This window comes from Tachyglossus aculeatus, chromosome 1, assembly GCF_015852505.1.
Source record: "Tachyglossus aculeatus isolate mTacAcu1 chromosome 1, mTacAcu1.pri, whole genome shotgun sequence".
Taxonomy (NCBI): Eukaryota; Metazoa; Chordata; class Mammalia; order Monotremata; family Tachyglossidae; genus Tachyglossus; species Tachyglossus aculeatus.
The window spans coordinates 71,777,182-71,793,951 of NC_052066.1; the positions used below are offsets into that span (position 1 = coordinate 71,777,182).

General features: G+C 45.5%; 1 protein-coding gene across 8 annotated transcripts in view; it reads left to right on the forward strand.

Annotated features, from left to right (window-relative positions):
• Positions 1-16,770, forward strand: part of GIGYF2 (GRB10 interacting GYF protein 2) — a 164,054-nt gene that overhangs the window by 109,785 nt on the left and 37,499 nt on the right. For all 8 annotated transcript variants that reach the window (XM_038755025.1, XM_038755094.1, XM_038755171.1 and 5 more), the window contains 8 exons: positions 5,657-5,874; positions 5,971-6,130; positions 6,965-7,165; positions 9,183-9,364; positions 10,028-10,187; positions 11,359-11,525; positions 15,146-15,237; positions 16,350-16,457. In XM_038755025.1, the coding sequence (XP_038610953.1) occupies positions 5,657-5,874; positions 5,971-6,130; positions 6,965-7,165; positions 9,183-9,364; positions 10,028-10,187; positions 11,359-11,525; positions 15,146-15,237; positions 16,350-16,457 (1,288 nt within the window). The remainder of the gene's footprint in view (positions 1-5,656; positions 5,875-5,970; positions 6,131-6,964; positions 7,166-9,182; positions 9,365-10,027; positions 10,188-11,358; positions 11,526-15,145; positions 15,238-16,349; positions 16,458-16,770) is intronic.

The window sequence follows — 16,770 nt, forward strand, 5'->3', positions numbered from 1 at the left end:
ACATTGCATCGCAGAAAGGAGAGGGAGGGCAATCAATCAATCAGTCGTATTTATTGAGCGCTTACTGTGTGCACAGCACTGTACTAAGCGCTTGGGAAGTACAAGTTGGCAACATATAGAGACGGTCCCTACCCAACAGTGGGCTCACAGTCTAGAAGGCAGGAAATGAGGGCTTAGTTGGGGAAGGCCCCTTGGAGATGTGATTTTAATAAGACTTCAATGTAGAGAGAGTGATGGTAATTGGATACGAAGGGGGAGGGGGTCCTCGGAAGAAGCAGCATGTGGGCAGGGGGTTGGCAGTGAGATGGATGAGGTACAGTGAGTAGGTTGACATTTGGGGAGGGAAGTGAACAGCTGAGTTGTAGGAAGTCAGCGAAGTAAGATAGGAGGGGTCAAGGTGATGGATTGTTTTAAAGCCAGTGAGAAGCAGTTTCTGTTTGATGTGGAGGTGGATGGGCAACAACTGCAGGTTCTTGAGGAGTAGGGAGACATGGACTGAGTTGTTGTTTTTTTAGAAAAATGATCCAGGCAGCAGAGTGAAGTAAAGACTGGAGTGGGGGAGAATCGGGTGGCAGGGAGGTCAGTGAGGAGGCTGAGGCAGTAATCAGGGTGAGTTAGGATAAGTGCTTGGATCAGCATAGTTGCAATTTGGGTGGAGAGGAAAAGACGGACTTTAGCGATGTTGTGAAGGTAGAGCCGACAGGATGTGGTGGGAGATTGAATATGTGGGTTGAATGAGAGAGATGAGTCAAGGATAATGCCGAGGTTATACACATGTGAAATAGGGAAGATAGTGATATTGTCTATCAATCAATCAATCAATCAATCGTATTTATTGAGCGCTTACTATGTGCAGAGCGCTGTACTAAGCGCTTGGGAAGTACAAATTGGCAACACATAGAGACAGTCCCTACCCAACAGTGGGCTCACAGTCTAAAAGGGGGAGACAGAGAACAGAACCAAACATACCAACAAAATAAAATAAATAGGATAGAAATGTACAAGTAAAATAAATAAATAAATAAGTAGAGTAATAGATATATACAACCATATATACATATATACAGGTGCTGTGGGGAAGGGAAGGAGGTAAGATGGGGGGGGATGGAGAGGGGGATGAGGGGGAGAGGAAGGAAGAGGCTCAGTCTGGGAAGGCCTCCTGGAGGAGGTGAGCTCTCAGCAGGGCCTTGAAGGGAGGAAGAGAGCTAGCTTGGCGGAGGGGCAGAGGGAGGGCATTCCAGGCCCGGGGGATGACGTGGGCCGGGGGTCGACGGCGGGACAGGCGAGAACGAGGTACGGTGAGGAGATCAGCGGTGGAGGAGCGGAGGGTGCGGGCTGGGCTGCAGAAGGAGAGAAGGGAGGTGAGGTAGGAGGGGGCGAGGTGATGGACAGCCTTGAAGCCCAGGGTGAGGCTACAGTGGTGGGGCAGACGAGGAGGACAGGCTTTATAGGTGGGAAGATAAGGAATTCTGTTTTGGACACGTTAAGTTTGAGGTATTGACGTGACATCCAAGTAGAGATGTCCTGAAGGCAGAAGAAAATTCGAGGCTGCAGAGCAGGAGAGAGGTCAGGGCTGGAGAGTTAAATTTGGGAATCATCCACTTAGGGAAGGTAATAATAATAATAATAATATTAAGCGCTTACTATGTGCAAAGCACTGTTCTAAGTGCTGGGGAGTTTACAAGGTGATCAGGTTGTCCCACGGGGGGCTCACAGTCTTAATCCCCATTTCACAGATGAGGGAACTGAGGCCCAGAGAAGTGAAGTGACTTGCCCAAAGTCACACAGCTGACAAGTGGCGGAGCCGGGATTTGAACCGATGACCTCTGACTCCAAAGCCCGGGCTCTTTCCACTGAGCCAAGCTGCTTCCAGTTGAAGCCGGAAGGTAGTTGAAGCCGTAGGAGTGAATGAGTTCTCCAAGGAAGTGGGTGTAGATGGAGAATGGACGGGAACCCAGAACGGAGCCTTGAAGGACCCCCAGAGTTAGAGGAAGACAGAGGAGGAGCCTGCGAAAGAGACTGAGAATGAGCGGCCAGAGAGATGAGGAGGAGAACTAGGAGAGGGCAGTGACAGTGAAGCTGAGGTTGAATAATATTTCCAGGGGCAGGGAGTGGCCAGGGGTCTAGAGGGATTAGGATGGAGTAGACGCCATTGGATTTGGTGAGAAGGAGTTCGTTGTTGGCCTGTGAGAGGGCGGTTTCTGTGGGGTGAAGGAGATGGAAACCAGATTGGAGGGGGTCGAGGTGATAATTGGGGAGAAAGTGGATGTAGACAACTCGCTTAAGGAGTTTGGAGAGGAAACTCCTCCTGAGGAAACTCCACAGCACCTGTATATATGTATATATGGTTGTACATATTTATTACTCTGTTTATTTATTTATTTATTTATTTTACTTGTACATTTCTATCCTACTTATTTTATTTTGTTGGTATGTTTGGTTCTGTTCTCTGTCTCCCCCTTTTAGACTGTGAGCCCACTATCGGGTAGGGACTGTCTCTATGTGATGCCAATTTGTACTTCCCAAGCGCTTAGTACAGTGCTCTGCACATAGTAAGCGCTCAATAAATACGATTGATTGATTGATTGAATGGTAGGAGGGAGATGGAGTGATACCTGGAGGGAGCCGTGGGGTCAAGGGAGGTGTTTTTTTAGGATAGGGGATCCATGAGCATGTTTGAAAGCAGTGGGGAAGAAGCCAATCAGTTGTATTTAATAATAATAATAATGGCATTTATTAAACGCTTACTATGTGCCAAGCACCGTTCTAAGGGCTGGGGAGGTTACAAGGTGATCAGGTTGCCTCCATCTACACCCACGGGGTGGGGCTCACAGTCTTAATCCCCCATTTTACAGGTGAGGTTACTGAGGCCCAGAGAAGTGACGTGACTTGCCCAAAGTCACACAGCTGACAGCTGACTCCAAAGCCCGTGCTCTTTCCACTGAGCCACACTGCTTCTCTTTATTGAGTGCTTACTGGATACTCAGTGCTTGGAAGAGTACAGTGGAACAAAGTCGGTAGTCACGTACCCTGCCCACAAGAAGCTTTCATTCTAGAGGGGACAGAGACTAAAATCAGTTATCTAAAGGGGAAATGGCAGTGGAAGGATATGCACCTAAGTGCTTTGGGGCTGAGGGTGGGGTGAATATCATAAGACATACAGATCCAAGTGGGTAAATGACGTGGAGGGGAGGTTGGAGAGGAGAAGTAAAAGGTTGGTCAGGGAAGTCCTTTAGAGGAGATGTGGTTTTAGGTGGGGAGAGTGGTGGTCTGTTCTACATGAAGGGGGAGAGAGTTCCAGGTCAGAAGGACTGGGGCTAGGGGTTGGTAGTGGAATAGAAAAGATCGTTTCAGTCATTCAATTCATGGACTCTTCTATACCATGCCTATCTCTTCCCTAGGTATAGCACTATTTGTTAAACGCTCCCTTATGTGTCAAGCACTGGCCTAAGTGCTCGGATATCTTCAAAATATACTATGCCCCACATGGGGCTCACAGTCTTAATTAGGAGGGAGAACCCCACTTAGTCCCTTCTGTACAGATGAGGAAACTGAGGCAGAGAGAAGTTACATGACTTGGCCATGGCCGCCCAGCGGGCAAGTGCCAGAGCCGGGATTTGAACCAGGTCCTTTCTCTGACTCTGAGGCCTGTGGTCTTTCCGCTAGGCTCCACTGCATCCCTTCCTAGGGTTACCGGTACATAGATTAGAGATGTTCAAACTTTGTCTTCTGTTACTCTGCGGCCCGAGCTCTTGCGCCTTATCATTTTTATAACAGTAGTCAGTATAACCTAATAATATCATATAAGCCACAGTAATGAAGGGCTCCAGCCCTTTTGACGGTAGTAGTGGTTTGCTTGGGTACTCCTGCACATAGTTCAAGCGCTTAGTACAGTGCTCTGCACATAGTAAGCGCTCAATAAATACGATTGATTGATCCTGCTTTTCTCTCCCCCACACTCTCCTCCTACTTGGGAACACCCGCTCCCAATCTGTATAAGAAAATTGTTTTTGAGTAATGGCTCTTGGCCATACTATATTTGGTTTGCTGCTTTTCAGCTCGGGGCTAGGCCACTGCTGACAGAGATCATCTGGGGTGTCAATTTATGGCATTTTGTCATAAAGACTTTGACTGTGATAAGAAACACTGTTGGTGTTGCTTTCTCCTTGTTTCCGTCCTATGTGGGGGTCAGGTACAATTTGTACCGACTTTTCCCTTTCTTGGAAATAAATTGAAGTGTCAGAGTTAAGATGGGGCTCGAACTTCTTTTCAGATACCATCATCATCATCATCAATCGTATTTATTGAGCGCTTACTGTGTGCAGAGCACTGTACTAAGCGCTTGGGAAGTACAAATTGGCAACATATAGAGACAGTCCCTACCCAACAGTGGGCTCACAGTCTAAAAGTGCATGTCTGCTTTATGCCAGGCACTGTGCTAGTGCTTGGGAAAGAACAATAAAATACATGTGATAGACATATAGACTTCCATTCTGCCTCATGTATGCTCCGAGAACCACTTCCCTGTCCACCCACCCGCGGTTTGCAATGAGTGGTGTAGTGAGAACTTTTATAATCCACTTTGTGGGCCTGGACACTTGCTTTCCAGCATTCTCCTGTGGTGTCCCATTCTCCTACCAGTATTCATTCTTTCATTCATTGTCGTATTTATTGAGCGCTTACTGTGTGCAGGGCCCTGTACTAAGCACGTGGGAAGTACAAGTCGGCAATAAAGAGAAACAATCGCTGCTCACACTGGGCTTACAGTCTAGAAGGGGGGAGCCAGACATCAAAACAAGTAAACAGGCATCAATATGAATAAATAGAATTATAGATGTATGCGTATATACATAAGTGCTGAGGGGCGGGGGGGAGAGCAGAGGGAGCGAGTCGAGGTGATGCGTAAGGGAGGGGGAGCTGAGGAAAAGGGGGGCTTACGAATGTCTGTCTCTCCCCATAGACTGTGAGCTCCCTGTGGGAAGGGAATGTGTCTAGCATCTCTGTTATATTGTACTTTCCCAAGCACTAAGTACAGTTCTCTGCATACAAGTGCTAAAGAAATACCATTTATTTTTCAAATGAGATCCCATAAATAGAATGTACTGCATTATAACTATGCGTGGCTCAGTGGAATGAGCCCGGGCTTTGGAGTCAGAGGTCATGGGTTCGTATCCCGGCTCCACTAATTGTCAGCTGTGTGACCTTGGGCAAGTCACCTAAGTTCTGTGTGCCTCAGTTAACCTCATCTGTAAAATGGGGATTGACTGTGAGCCCCACGGGGGACAACCTGATCACCCTGTAACCTCCCCAGCGCTTAGAACAGTGCTTTGCGCATAGTAAGCGCTTAACAAATGCCATCATTATTATTATTATTATAACCGGAGTGTAAACTCTTATGAAAACCAAAACGTGCTTCCGTAACGGATGTGTTTTATAGCCTTTCTCTGGGCTGAGCACTTGTGGTAATAGTTTCTGATTCTGGAGCGTCACGGTAATATCCTTGTGTGGTCATCTGCTGTTTCTTGTTCTGCGCCTATAATAAATGAAGTGAGTGGCTTTCTGAAGTTGTTACCCAATGTCGTTCTTTAACTTTTCTCCCTTCACCGTTACCTCTTCAGGTAAACTCTCTTCTTGTGCTATTCTGCCCCCACTTTAGATGGCCCACGTTCCGCAGGCTGGCGAGAGCACTTGGAGCGGCGCCGAAGGTTTGACTACGATTTCCGAGAGCGGGACGACGAACGGGGGTACCGGAGGGTGAGATCTGGCAGCGGCAGCATAGACGACGATCGAGACAGTCTTCCCGAATGGTGCCTAGAGGACGCTGAAGAAGAAATGGGGACATTTGACTCCTCCGGGGCATTTCTGTCGTTAAAGGTGAACCCTTTTGTCACCCTGGGGTCGGAGCACCCTCCTTATCAAGGGCAGCGGGGTGGGAGGGTCATCCGCTGGTTTGTGTTTTTCTTGCCACAGAAGGTTCAGAAGGAGCCCATCCCCGAAGAACAAGAAATGGACTTTCGGCCTGTGGAAGAAGGGGAGGAGCGTTCCGATTCGGAGGGAAGCCACAATGAAGAAGCCAAAGAACCCGACAAGGCGGCCAAGAGAGAGGGAGAGAAACTGGAGAGAGTGGCAGGTAAGGAGAGTGTCACGGGTTTCTACCAATCAATCAATCAATCAATCAATCGTATTTATTGAGCGCTTACTATGTGCAGAGCACTGTACTAAGCGCTTGGGAAGTACAAGTTGGCAACATATAGAGACAGTCCCTACCCAACAGTGGGCTCACAGTCTAAAAGGGGGAGACAGAGAACAAAACCAAACATACTAACAAAATAAAATAAATAGGATAGACATGTACAAGTAAAATAAATAAATAGACCAAACATACTAACAAAATAAAATAAATAGGATAGATATGTACAAGTAAAATAAATAAATAGAGTAATAAATATGTACAAATATATATATGCATATATACAGGTGCTGTGGGGAAGGGAAGGAGGTAAGATGGGGGGGATGGAGAGGGAGACGAGGGGGAGAGGAAGGAAGGGGCTCAGTCTGGGAAGGCCTTCTGGAGGAGGTGAGCTCTCAGAAGGGCCTTGAAGGAATCCAATCCAAGATGCCTTCCTCCTCCATTCAGTGTCTGCCTCCCCTTGTAGACTGTAAGCTCCTTTTCATTCATTCAGTCGTATTTATTGAGCGCTTACTGTGTGCAGAGAGCACTGTGCTAAGCGCTTGGGAAGTACAAGTCGGCAACATAGACGGTCCCTACCCAACAGTGGGCTCACAGTCTTAGAAGGGGAGACTGACAACGAAACAAGTGTCAAAACTGTCAGAATAGGCATTGCTTCTGCTGACTCTGTTGTACTGTCCCTTCCTGAGCACTTAGTTCAGTGCTCTGCAAGTAGTAAGCGCTCACTGCATACCACTGATAGATAAATTAAAGTAAAATGATTCCGTGTTTTAGAAGCGGCAGAAGAAACAGTCCAGACGTCTTCACCGTCTGCCACACCGGCGACTCCGGCAGCCCACGAGGCCCAGGAACCAGGGCAGACCAGCTTATTTGATAGGAAAGAGGACCCCAAACCCGAAAGAACGGAAAAAACGGAAGACAAGGAGAGCCGAGCAGAGAATACACTACCAGCCAAAGCGTCCAGCAGAGGCGAAGGTATTCAGCTTTTTTGGGGGCAGAAGCAAGCAGTAATTTCCCCGGGAATCATTTAATTAGTGGTTCTTCGGGGATCACTGGAGCGCAGTGTAGTTGCTTTTGTGAGGGAAGGGAAGCAGGTGATGAATACCACTGTCCTCATTCAGTTTAATAGATTTGCTTTCGTAAAAGATACCTCTTGCTGCTATTAGAATAATACAGCAGAATATTTGTTTTGATCGTATCTCCCAAACTGGGTAAATGCCACTTCACAAGTTTCCTGCCAGTCTGTTACTCTAAGCAAGACTGTTATATTCATTGGTGTGGTAGAAGGAGCCCAGGCTTGGGAGTTTGAGGTCCTGGGTTCTAATTCCGACTCTGCTGCTTGTCAGCTATGTGACCTTGGGCAAGTCACTTCACTTTTCTGGGCCTCAGTTACCTCATCTGGAAAATGGGGATTAAGATTGTGAGCCCCACTTGGGACAACCTGATAAACTTGTATCTCCCCCAGCGCTTAGAACAGTGCATGGCACATAGTAAGCGCATAACAAATAGAGAAGCAGCGTGGCTCAGTGGAAAGAGCCCGGGCTTTGGAGTCCGAGGTCAGGGGTTCAAATCCCGGCTCTGCCAATTGCCAGCTATGTGACTTTGGGCGAGTCACTTCACTTCTCTGGGCCTGAGTTTCCTCATCTGTGAAATGGGGATGAAGACTGTGAGCCCCCCGTGGGACAATCTGATCACCTTGTAACCTCCCCGGTGCTTAGAACAGTGCTTTGCACACAGTAAGTGCTTAATAAATGCTATTATTATTATTACTGTTATAGCCCCAGCGCTTAGAACAGTGCTTGGCACATAGTAAGCACTTAACAAATGCCATTTTTATTATTATTATTACTAAGCAATTAATCACCACAGTCCTCTATTGGCAAAATTGTACTGCTGAAAGTCGGTATCACCCTAGTATGACATAGGAGGCCATGTTCGATCAATCTCTCGCCCCACCCTATGTCCCCCTCCCCCCCGCCGCTCCTCCCCAACTTTCCCATCAGCTCTTCCATACTGGGCTACTTTCTCCCTCCCCTCTTCCCATATCACTTGTGTACAAATTTTCATATTTTATAAGTGTCTGTCTTCCCTATTAGGTTGTAAGCTCCAGAAGGATCATGTTTTCTAGTTCTCAACCAGACTCTTAGTACAGTGCTCCTGCACACAGTAGATGCTCAGCATATGCAGTTGATTAAAGGTGTGGGCAGAGTGCCAAATCTACCCATAATCGTCTTAATTTGTTTTCTTTACCCAAAAGCCTTCACAGTAAAAACAGTTTTGTAATGTGGGTTGGGTATGGTCTTGTCTCTTCAAGCCATAATATAATGATTTTGCGGACTTGGAGATGGTTCTGCGCAGTACTCGTATGTAGAGTCTGAAAGAATTTAGGCAAGCTGAAGCAGCGTGACCTAGTGGAAAGAGCACAGACCTGATAGGCCAAGGACTTGAGTTCTAATTCTGCCTCTTGTCTGCTGTGTGACCTTGGGCAAGTCACTTAACTTCTCTGTGCCTTACCTCATCTGTAAAATGGAGATTAAGACTGTGAATCCCTTGCGGGCCGTGAACTGTGTCCATCGTGATATCTTTTGTCTACCCCAGTGATCAGTACCGTGCGTGGCACATAGTAAGCATTTAACAAATACCGTTTAAAAAAAGAGAGAGTTCATAAATGTGAGTTACATAATGGGCCACTAGAGAGGATGTAGGATGGGAAGAGGGGGAGTCCAGGTGTTTGACCCATTTGAGGACGATTGGCCTGCGATCAGTGTCCCACTCTTCCGGGAAACACCCGGTGACGGTTGAATATTGGATTAGGCGGGCCATTTCTTTGGATAGTGGTGATTCCTAGTCTAATGTAATTAATAATAATGATGCCACATGTTATTTTTTCAAAGCCCATTTTGAAAGTGTGCTGCTGAATCAGGTTTACAGAGGAATCCAGAGAACCGTACATGTCACAGTGTTAGTAATAACTCTCAATCCTTTTCTCTAGAACTGGTTTCTACGCCACAGATTCCAGTAGACACAGCGTCTCCTGTTCTCCTACTTCCACCTCCTGTGACCAACCCAAGCCCAGCCCTCAGGCCAGTCCAAACGCCGGTTATCGGTGCCCCAGGCATGGGCAGCATTTCTGCCGATCCAGATGATGAAGAAGGCCTTAAACATTTAGAACAGGTAAACTTGGACATTTTATGGTCTTTTGGGACCAGAGAATCCCACAGAATGGGAGGATATTGAATGAGCAAAGACATCTGTTTGTCTTGCAACTTACTATAAAAGGTGGCATTCAGTTTTAAAGGCATCACTTTTAAATCTTTCGATGTTCCTTCACTCGGGCTGTTTTTCTACTCTACCTCTTGAATTTCTTTTTGAAATGTCGGGAGTGCAAGAAGCAATATTCTGTTGGAAGCTGTAGATTGGTGCCCTGTCTGATGCCTCATGCTTGTGGGTTATGTTTTCAGATCCTAGTCACTTGTAGTCATATTATACTTTTCGAATAGGCGTTCGCTTGAACGGGTTAATTGTGTGTCCTGTTCTAGGCAACCCCACTTCTAGGGAAGATGGTTTTTCTCAAAGTCATACCTGCCACGTATTATCTAAAAACTGTCTCCAAGATGATGTTTTCTAAGAGTTATGTCACCTGCTGACCAAATCCCCCAAATCCCAGTTGATTTTACCATAAGGCACGTTTGAATACCTATAAATATGCTTGCTAGAACTGACCTTAGTTCAGCCTTCAGGTAGTCAAACATTACTGTATGTGAATACGTATTTATATAACAATAATTCATTTGGGCCCACGGTTCTAAAGAATGTTTCCTGTCCTAATTATTGCAGCAAGCAGAAAAGATGGTGGCATATCTACAGGACAGTGCACTGGATGATGAGAGATTGGCCGCAAAACTGCAAGAGCACAGAGCAAAAGGGGTCTCTATGCCACTATTGCATGAAGCCATGCAGAAATGGTATTACAAAGATCCACAGGGAGAAATTCAGGGTAGGTCTGTGGTCTTTATACTTCTAGAGCGGACCTCTCAGCCGTTTCTCATAAGCCCTGATTGAGGATGTGTGTTTCACCACTGTCAGAGTCATTCTTCTGTAATGTGAAAGGGGAAACAATTTAGAAATTTTTCAGTTTCACTAGGAGAAACCAAGTAATACAAAGCCAAATCCCGCACATCTGTCAGTGCCCTTCATGATATCATAACTGTATTATTTAATAAGTTCAGGATGTTCACTTGAAGAAAAGAATCTGCCTTTGCTGTTTCTTGATTATTAATCTCACAGATCAGAGATTGGTTACTGACCACATGTATGGATAGTTTTCTACCTGATATTAGTTGATCTGTGTTGCTTGTTTTTTTTTCGATTGTTAAATTCATGAAGATGGAGACGTTGTGTCTCCGGTTCATTTCATATCATTCTTTGGACATTGCCAGGAACCTAGAAACCTATCCTTAATTGGTGATGTAATCTGCTGTTGATTTAATCTATCTTTCTGCTCTCCAGAGCTGTTGTCTAAGGAAAGAATTATTAGACACGTGTTATCCAAAAAGGAAAAATTGCCCAAGTAGATTATCATCATCAATCGTATTTCTTGAGTGCTTACTATGTGCAGAGCACTGTACTAAGCGCTTGGGAAGTGCAAATTGGCAACATATAGAGGCAGTCCCTACCCAACAGTGGGCTCACAGTCTAAAAGATTATGTGAATCAGATTCTCCTCTTGTAATTTTAGTGATCATTGAAATGAAAACATACATAATTTGAGGGGAAAATGTCCAGGGTGTTCCATTAATGTACTTGTCCTTTTTTAAGCAGTAGGTTTTGGTGTGAGATAGAACTGGAATTATTTTACGATTGTAATAATAATGGATAATACAATACTACTAATAATATAATAATTATAATTTGCAATCTGAGCCTACTGGTGAATAGGAAATGAATTAAGCGCTTAACACAGTGCTCTGCACACAGTAAGCGCTCAATAAATACGATTGATTGGTTGAATTGATCCTTTTTGAAGGTTACTTAACGTGTTTGGAGTACCTCAGGAACCGCGTGGAGCAGTTTACTCCGTGCCACCCTTATTACCTGAGTTTGGCCATTTCCACTTCGATTGAACCCAGAATATCTGTTGTTGTTTTATGTTGGTTGCTGATGCTATAGGCCCGTTCAATAACCAGGAGATGGCAGAATGGTTTCAGGCGGGATATTTCACTATGTCCCTGTTGGTGAAAAGAGCCTGCGATGAAAGCTTCCAGCCCCTCGGAGACATTATGAAAATGTGGGGAAGGGTCCCCTTCTCTCCAGGTCCAGCACCCCCTCCACATCTGGTACGTAACTGACGGTAGACCCCTACCATCCACAGATTGCCTCATACCCTCCTGTTTCAGATATCCTCTGTGTTGCAGCACCGTTCCTCGATGAAATAGTTGCACATGCGGTGATTGTCCCCCGTGCTGTCAGAGAATTCAGGTCCCAAAAGCCACTAGTGGGTAACTGTGTAATAATAATAATGATGGCATTTGTTAAGCACTATGTGGGAAGCACTGTTCTAAGCCCTGGGGGGGATACAAGGTGATCAGGTTGTCCCATGTGGGGCTCACAGTCTTAATCCCCATTTTACAGAGGAGGTAACTGGGGCTCAGAGAAGTTAAGTGGCTTGCCCAAGGCCACACAGCAGACATGTGGCGGAGCCGGAATTAGAACCCATGACCTCTGACTCCCAAGCCTGTGCTCTTTTCACTGAGCCATGCTGCTTCTCTATGATGTACATATCAATCAATCGTATTTATTGAGCGCTTACTGTGTGCAGAGCACTGTACTAAGCGCTTGGGAAGTACAAGTTAGCAACACATAGAGACAGTCCCTACCCAACAGTGGGCTCACAGTCTAAAAGGGGGAGACAGAGAACATATCATCCCTTCCCCACAGGGAGGTAAGACCTGGCCCCGTTAAGGCTTCAGACTAAATTTGGACTCAGCCTCCTGATGCCAGTGTAGCCCCAAGCCAAGGTTTTGTCCCATGTTTGTTTTTGTTTTTTTTTTAATGGTATTGGTTAAGCACTTAACCATGTGCCTGATGCTGTACTAAGCACTGGGGTAGATAAGCGTCGTTCAGGTTGGACACAGTCTGCGTCCCACATGGGGCTCACACTTGAATCCCCATTTTACAGATGAGATAACAGGCACAGAGAAGTGAAGGGACTTGCCCACGGTCACACAGCAGACAAGCGGCAGAGATGGGATTAGAACCCAGGTCCTCTTACACCCCCCCCCCCCCCCCCCAGGGCTGTGCTCTTTTTTTTTTTTTCATGGCATTTATTAAGCACTTACTATGTGCAAAGCACTGTTCTTTCTACAAAGCCACACTGCTTCTTGCCGCGGGTTCATCCAGAATGTGTTGGGAGTACAGAGGAACTTGCTCATGTTAGGAAGCACAAAGAAGATATCCTCATCAATCGTATTTATTGAGCGCTTAACTGTGTGCAGAGCACTGTACTAAGTGCTTGGGAAGTACAAGTTGGCAACATATAGAGATGGTCCCTACCCAATAGTGGGCTCACAGTCTAAAAGATTTGTGGCCGGAACCCCAGAGCCTCTGCCTCATTATGGAAGCTGCCTTTCCACTTTTCACTGGCTCTGGGACAAAAACACAGAGTCTTCAGAATTGTGGATTGAGTGTTTTAAAGTAAAACAGACATGGGCATGGCAACAAAGAGTAGTTTGACATATGTGCCAAGTGAAGGTGATCTACTGGTTTTTCAGTGGACTCATGTCCTGTATACCTCCTACTATTTCATCACAAAGAGTTTGAATAAAAAAAACTTCGACAAACCATTTTAATTAAGGGCTTGTTGTCACAAATTGCTATCCTGGACACTGAAACCAGCTAGATTTAGGCATTAAGGCATTTGTAGTATGGAGTTCTACATAAGCACAGCCCCTTTGTTCCTCTCCCCCTCATCCCCCTCCCCCTCCCCCCCCGCCTTACCTCCTTCCCCTCCCCACAGCACCTGTATATATGTATATATGTTTGTATGTATTTATTACTCTATTTATTTATTTATTTTACTTGTACATATCTATTCTATTTATTTTATTTTGTTAGTATGTTTGGTTTTGTTCTCTGTCTCCCCCTTTTAGACTGTGAGCCCACTGTTGGGTAGGGACTGTCTCTATATGTTGCCAATTTGTACTTCCCAAGTGCTTAGTACAGTGCTCTGCACACAGTAAGTGCTCAATAAATACGATTGATGATGATGATTACTCTATTATATTTGTACATATTTATTCTATTTATTTTATTTTGTTAATATGTTTTGTTTTGTTGTCTGTCTCCCCCTTTTAGACTGTGAGCCCGCTGTTGGGCAGGGACCGTCTCTATATGTTGCCAACTTGTACTTCCCAAGCGCTTAGTACGGTGCTCTGCACACAGTAAGCGCTCAATAAATACGATCGACTGAATGAATGAATAGGCAACCCAGGAAGAGCATGAATATTTACATTCAGAATTTTGCCTCTGAATCTAGTTTTTCATGGTCCATTTTCTTTTATGCTTCATGTTTGGAATGGATGGTCGGAGGACCTTCCAGACCTAGTATATTCTTTACCCTATGGGAAGAAATAGGACGTGTGGGACGTCCACTTTCCCCTTTTAGCTAGCAGAAAGATTTTGTCGATCCGAAGATCTATCCATTAGCTGCTATGGGATGCCTGCTTCAAATTTTCATTTATTTTTGATTAAATGTTGCCCCCTGGTGTACAAATCTCTTCAATTTTAAACATTTTCACATTTTCTTGTGTTTCCCTTAGCGGTCTACTTTACTTCGTTGTGCATTGTGAATATTTATCGTCCTTCCTCTCAGCTCCGAAATATTTGCGTGTACAGATCTCTTCAGTTTTAAACATTTTCACATTTTGTTGTGTTTCCCTTAGCGGTCTTCTTTACTTCATTGTGCATTGTGAATATTTATCTTCCTTCCTCTTCCTCTCAGCTCCGAAATATTTGCGTGTCCTGCGAGACCAGCTGTAGTTCTAAAGCAGTCACCTTGCCCACTCCTACCGCATCTCACTACTCTCCTATTACATCCCAGCCCTCACACTTTGCTCCTCTAATGCCAACTGCTGACCTCCTGCCCATCTCCTGCCTCTGGCCTGGAATGCCCTCCTTCTTCATATCTGACAGACCTTTATTCTCCCCACCTTCAAAGCCCTATTGAAGGCACATCTCCTCCAAGATTTCTCTTTTCCCCTCATTTCTGCTTTTCCCACTCCCTTCTGTGTCTCCCTGATTTGCTGCCTTTCTTTACTGCTCCCTCAGCCCCATGTACCCAGTGCTTAGAACAGTGTTTTGCACATAGTAAGTGCGTAATAAATGCTATCATTATTATTACACATCTGTAATTTATTTATATTAATGTCTGTCTCCCCCTCTAGACTGTGAGCTCTCTGTGGGCAGGGAATAGGCCTACCCTGTTGTATTACACTCTCCCAAGCGTAAAATAAGAATAATTATATTATGATATTTGTTAAGTGCGTACTATGTGCTGAACATTGTTCTAAGCACTGGTGGGGGGAGATACAAAGTAATCAGGTTGTCCCACATGAGGCTCACAGTCTTAATCCCCATTTTACAGATGAGGGAACTGAAGCACAGAGAAGCTAAATGGCTTACTGAAGGTCACACAGCAGACAAGTGGCAGAGAAAATGATTAGAACCCACATCCTCTGGCTCCCAAGCCCAGGCTCTTTCCACTGAGCCACGCTGCTGCTGCTTAATAAATATGATTGATTATTTGAGGGCTGTCTGCTCAGAACTTCGGGTTCCTGTAGGTCCCATTCAGGCATTTTGGCTTGGGATTCTCTGTCCCAGTAAATTTAGTCATTGACGCGAACGTTCTTGCGGTTGCCGGTTGTTTGCATATTTTCTAATGCTTCTTTCTCACCCACAGGGAGAGTTGGACCAGGAGCGACTAAACCGACAGCATGAACTTACTGCCCTGTATCAGATGCAGCACCTTCAGTACCAGCAATTCCTGATACAGTAAGCTATTGCTTGAACAGTTTTAAATGGGTGGTTGTTTTCCCCCTTGCTGCATCCTCCAGCGATTTATCTGTCGTTCAGCTAACGGAACAAGTTGTTTATTAGAGGAATCAGGGTGTGCATTTAGCTGCGTTTTCTCTGTTGAAAGGACCGTGGATGAGGCTGTCTTTGGAAAATTGGGTTTGACCATCGATGGGCCTTTGAGGAGGGAAAAGAGGATCCTCAGAGAGGGCCTATGCACAAGGCACTCAACCAGTATTATGGATTCTAGTTTGCTTTAGTTCAGGGTGTTCTTTTTGAGTTCGAGAAGAGAAGCAGTGTGGCCTAGTGGTCAGTGGAAGGAGCCTGAGAATCAGGACCTTACCGACTGTGTGACCTTGGGCAAGTCACTTCACTTCTTTGTGCCTCAGTTCCCTCCTCTGCAAAATGGGGTTTCAGTTCCCATTCTCCCTCCTACTTAGACTGAGCCCCATGTGGGACCTGATTATCTTGTATCTATCCCAGCACTTAGTATAGGGCTTGGCACAGAGTAAGTGCTTAATAAAGGCCACTATTACTACCATTATTATTATTATTAATTCTCATATTAATTTTTATTAAACCAATCGCCAACAAAATTTTTGTATAGAATCTATTATCCTGGCCTGTCCTTTCACCTGACTCCCCTCTGGGAGATGTGGAAACAGGAGGGTGCCTCCCTCCTAGTTTTCTTAGTTTGGATGCTAGCTTAAGTCCCAGTGCCTATTGCCAACTTGGATACTTAAACATCTCCCCTCAATCTCTGTAGACAGTGCACACACCAGTCATTCCTTTCTAGCCTAGGGCAGGGAAAAGCACAGGATAAAGGAGAGGAGAGGGTTAAGGGGGCCGGAGGGAGTAGACCAATTTAGGGCTGTTACTGCTTTGGACTCCATAGTGTAAGAGAGATGGTGCAGGCATAATAGTTCTCCCTGCTGCTCAAACTGTGAGCCCCGGGTGGGACACGGATGGTGTCCAACGTGATTGCCTTGTATCTACTCCAGAGCTTAGTGTACAGTGCTTGGCACATAGTAAGCACTTAACAGAGGCCAAGATTATTAGAGAGGTGATGGTTTCCTTTGCTCTTCCTGAAGACAGCAGTATGCACAGGTGTTGGCACAGCAGCAGAAAGCAGCCCTGTCATCCCAGCAGCAACAGCAACTGGCTCTTCTCCTTCAACAGTTCCAAGCTCTGAAGATGAGGTAAGTGGTCCGTTTCAGGTCTCACTTGGAAGGCAGCATGGCCTAATGGAACGAGCCCAGGACTGGGTGTCAGGAGACTCATGTTTCTGTCTCAGCCCCTCTGCGTGCTTGCTGCGTGACCTTGGGCAAGTAACTTCTCTGGGCTTCAGATTCCACATCTGCAAAATGGGGATAAAATACCCATTCTCCCTCTTAGACTACAGGTTTTGTGTGAGACGGGGATTGGGTCTGATTTGATTGTCTTACCTCTCCCATGGAGCTTAACACTGTGCTTGACACATAGTAAAAGCTTAGTAGATATTATTCTTGTGTT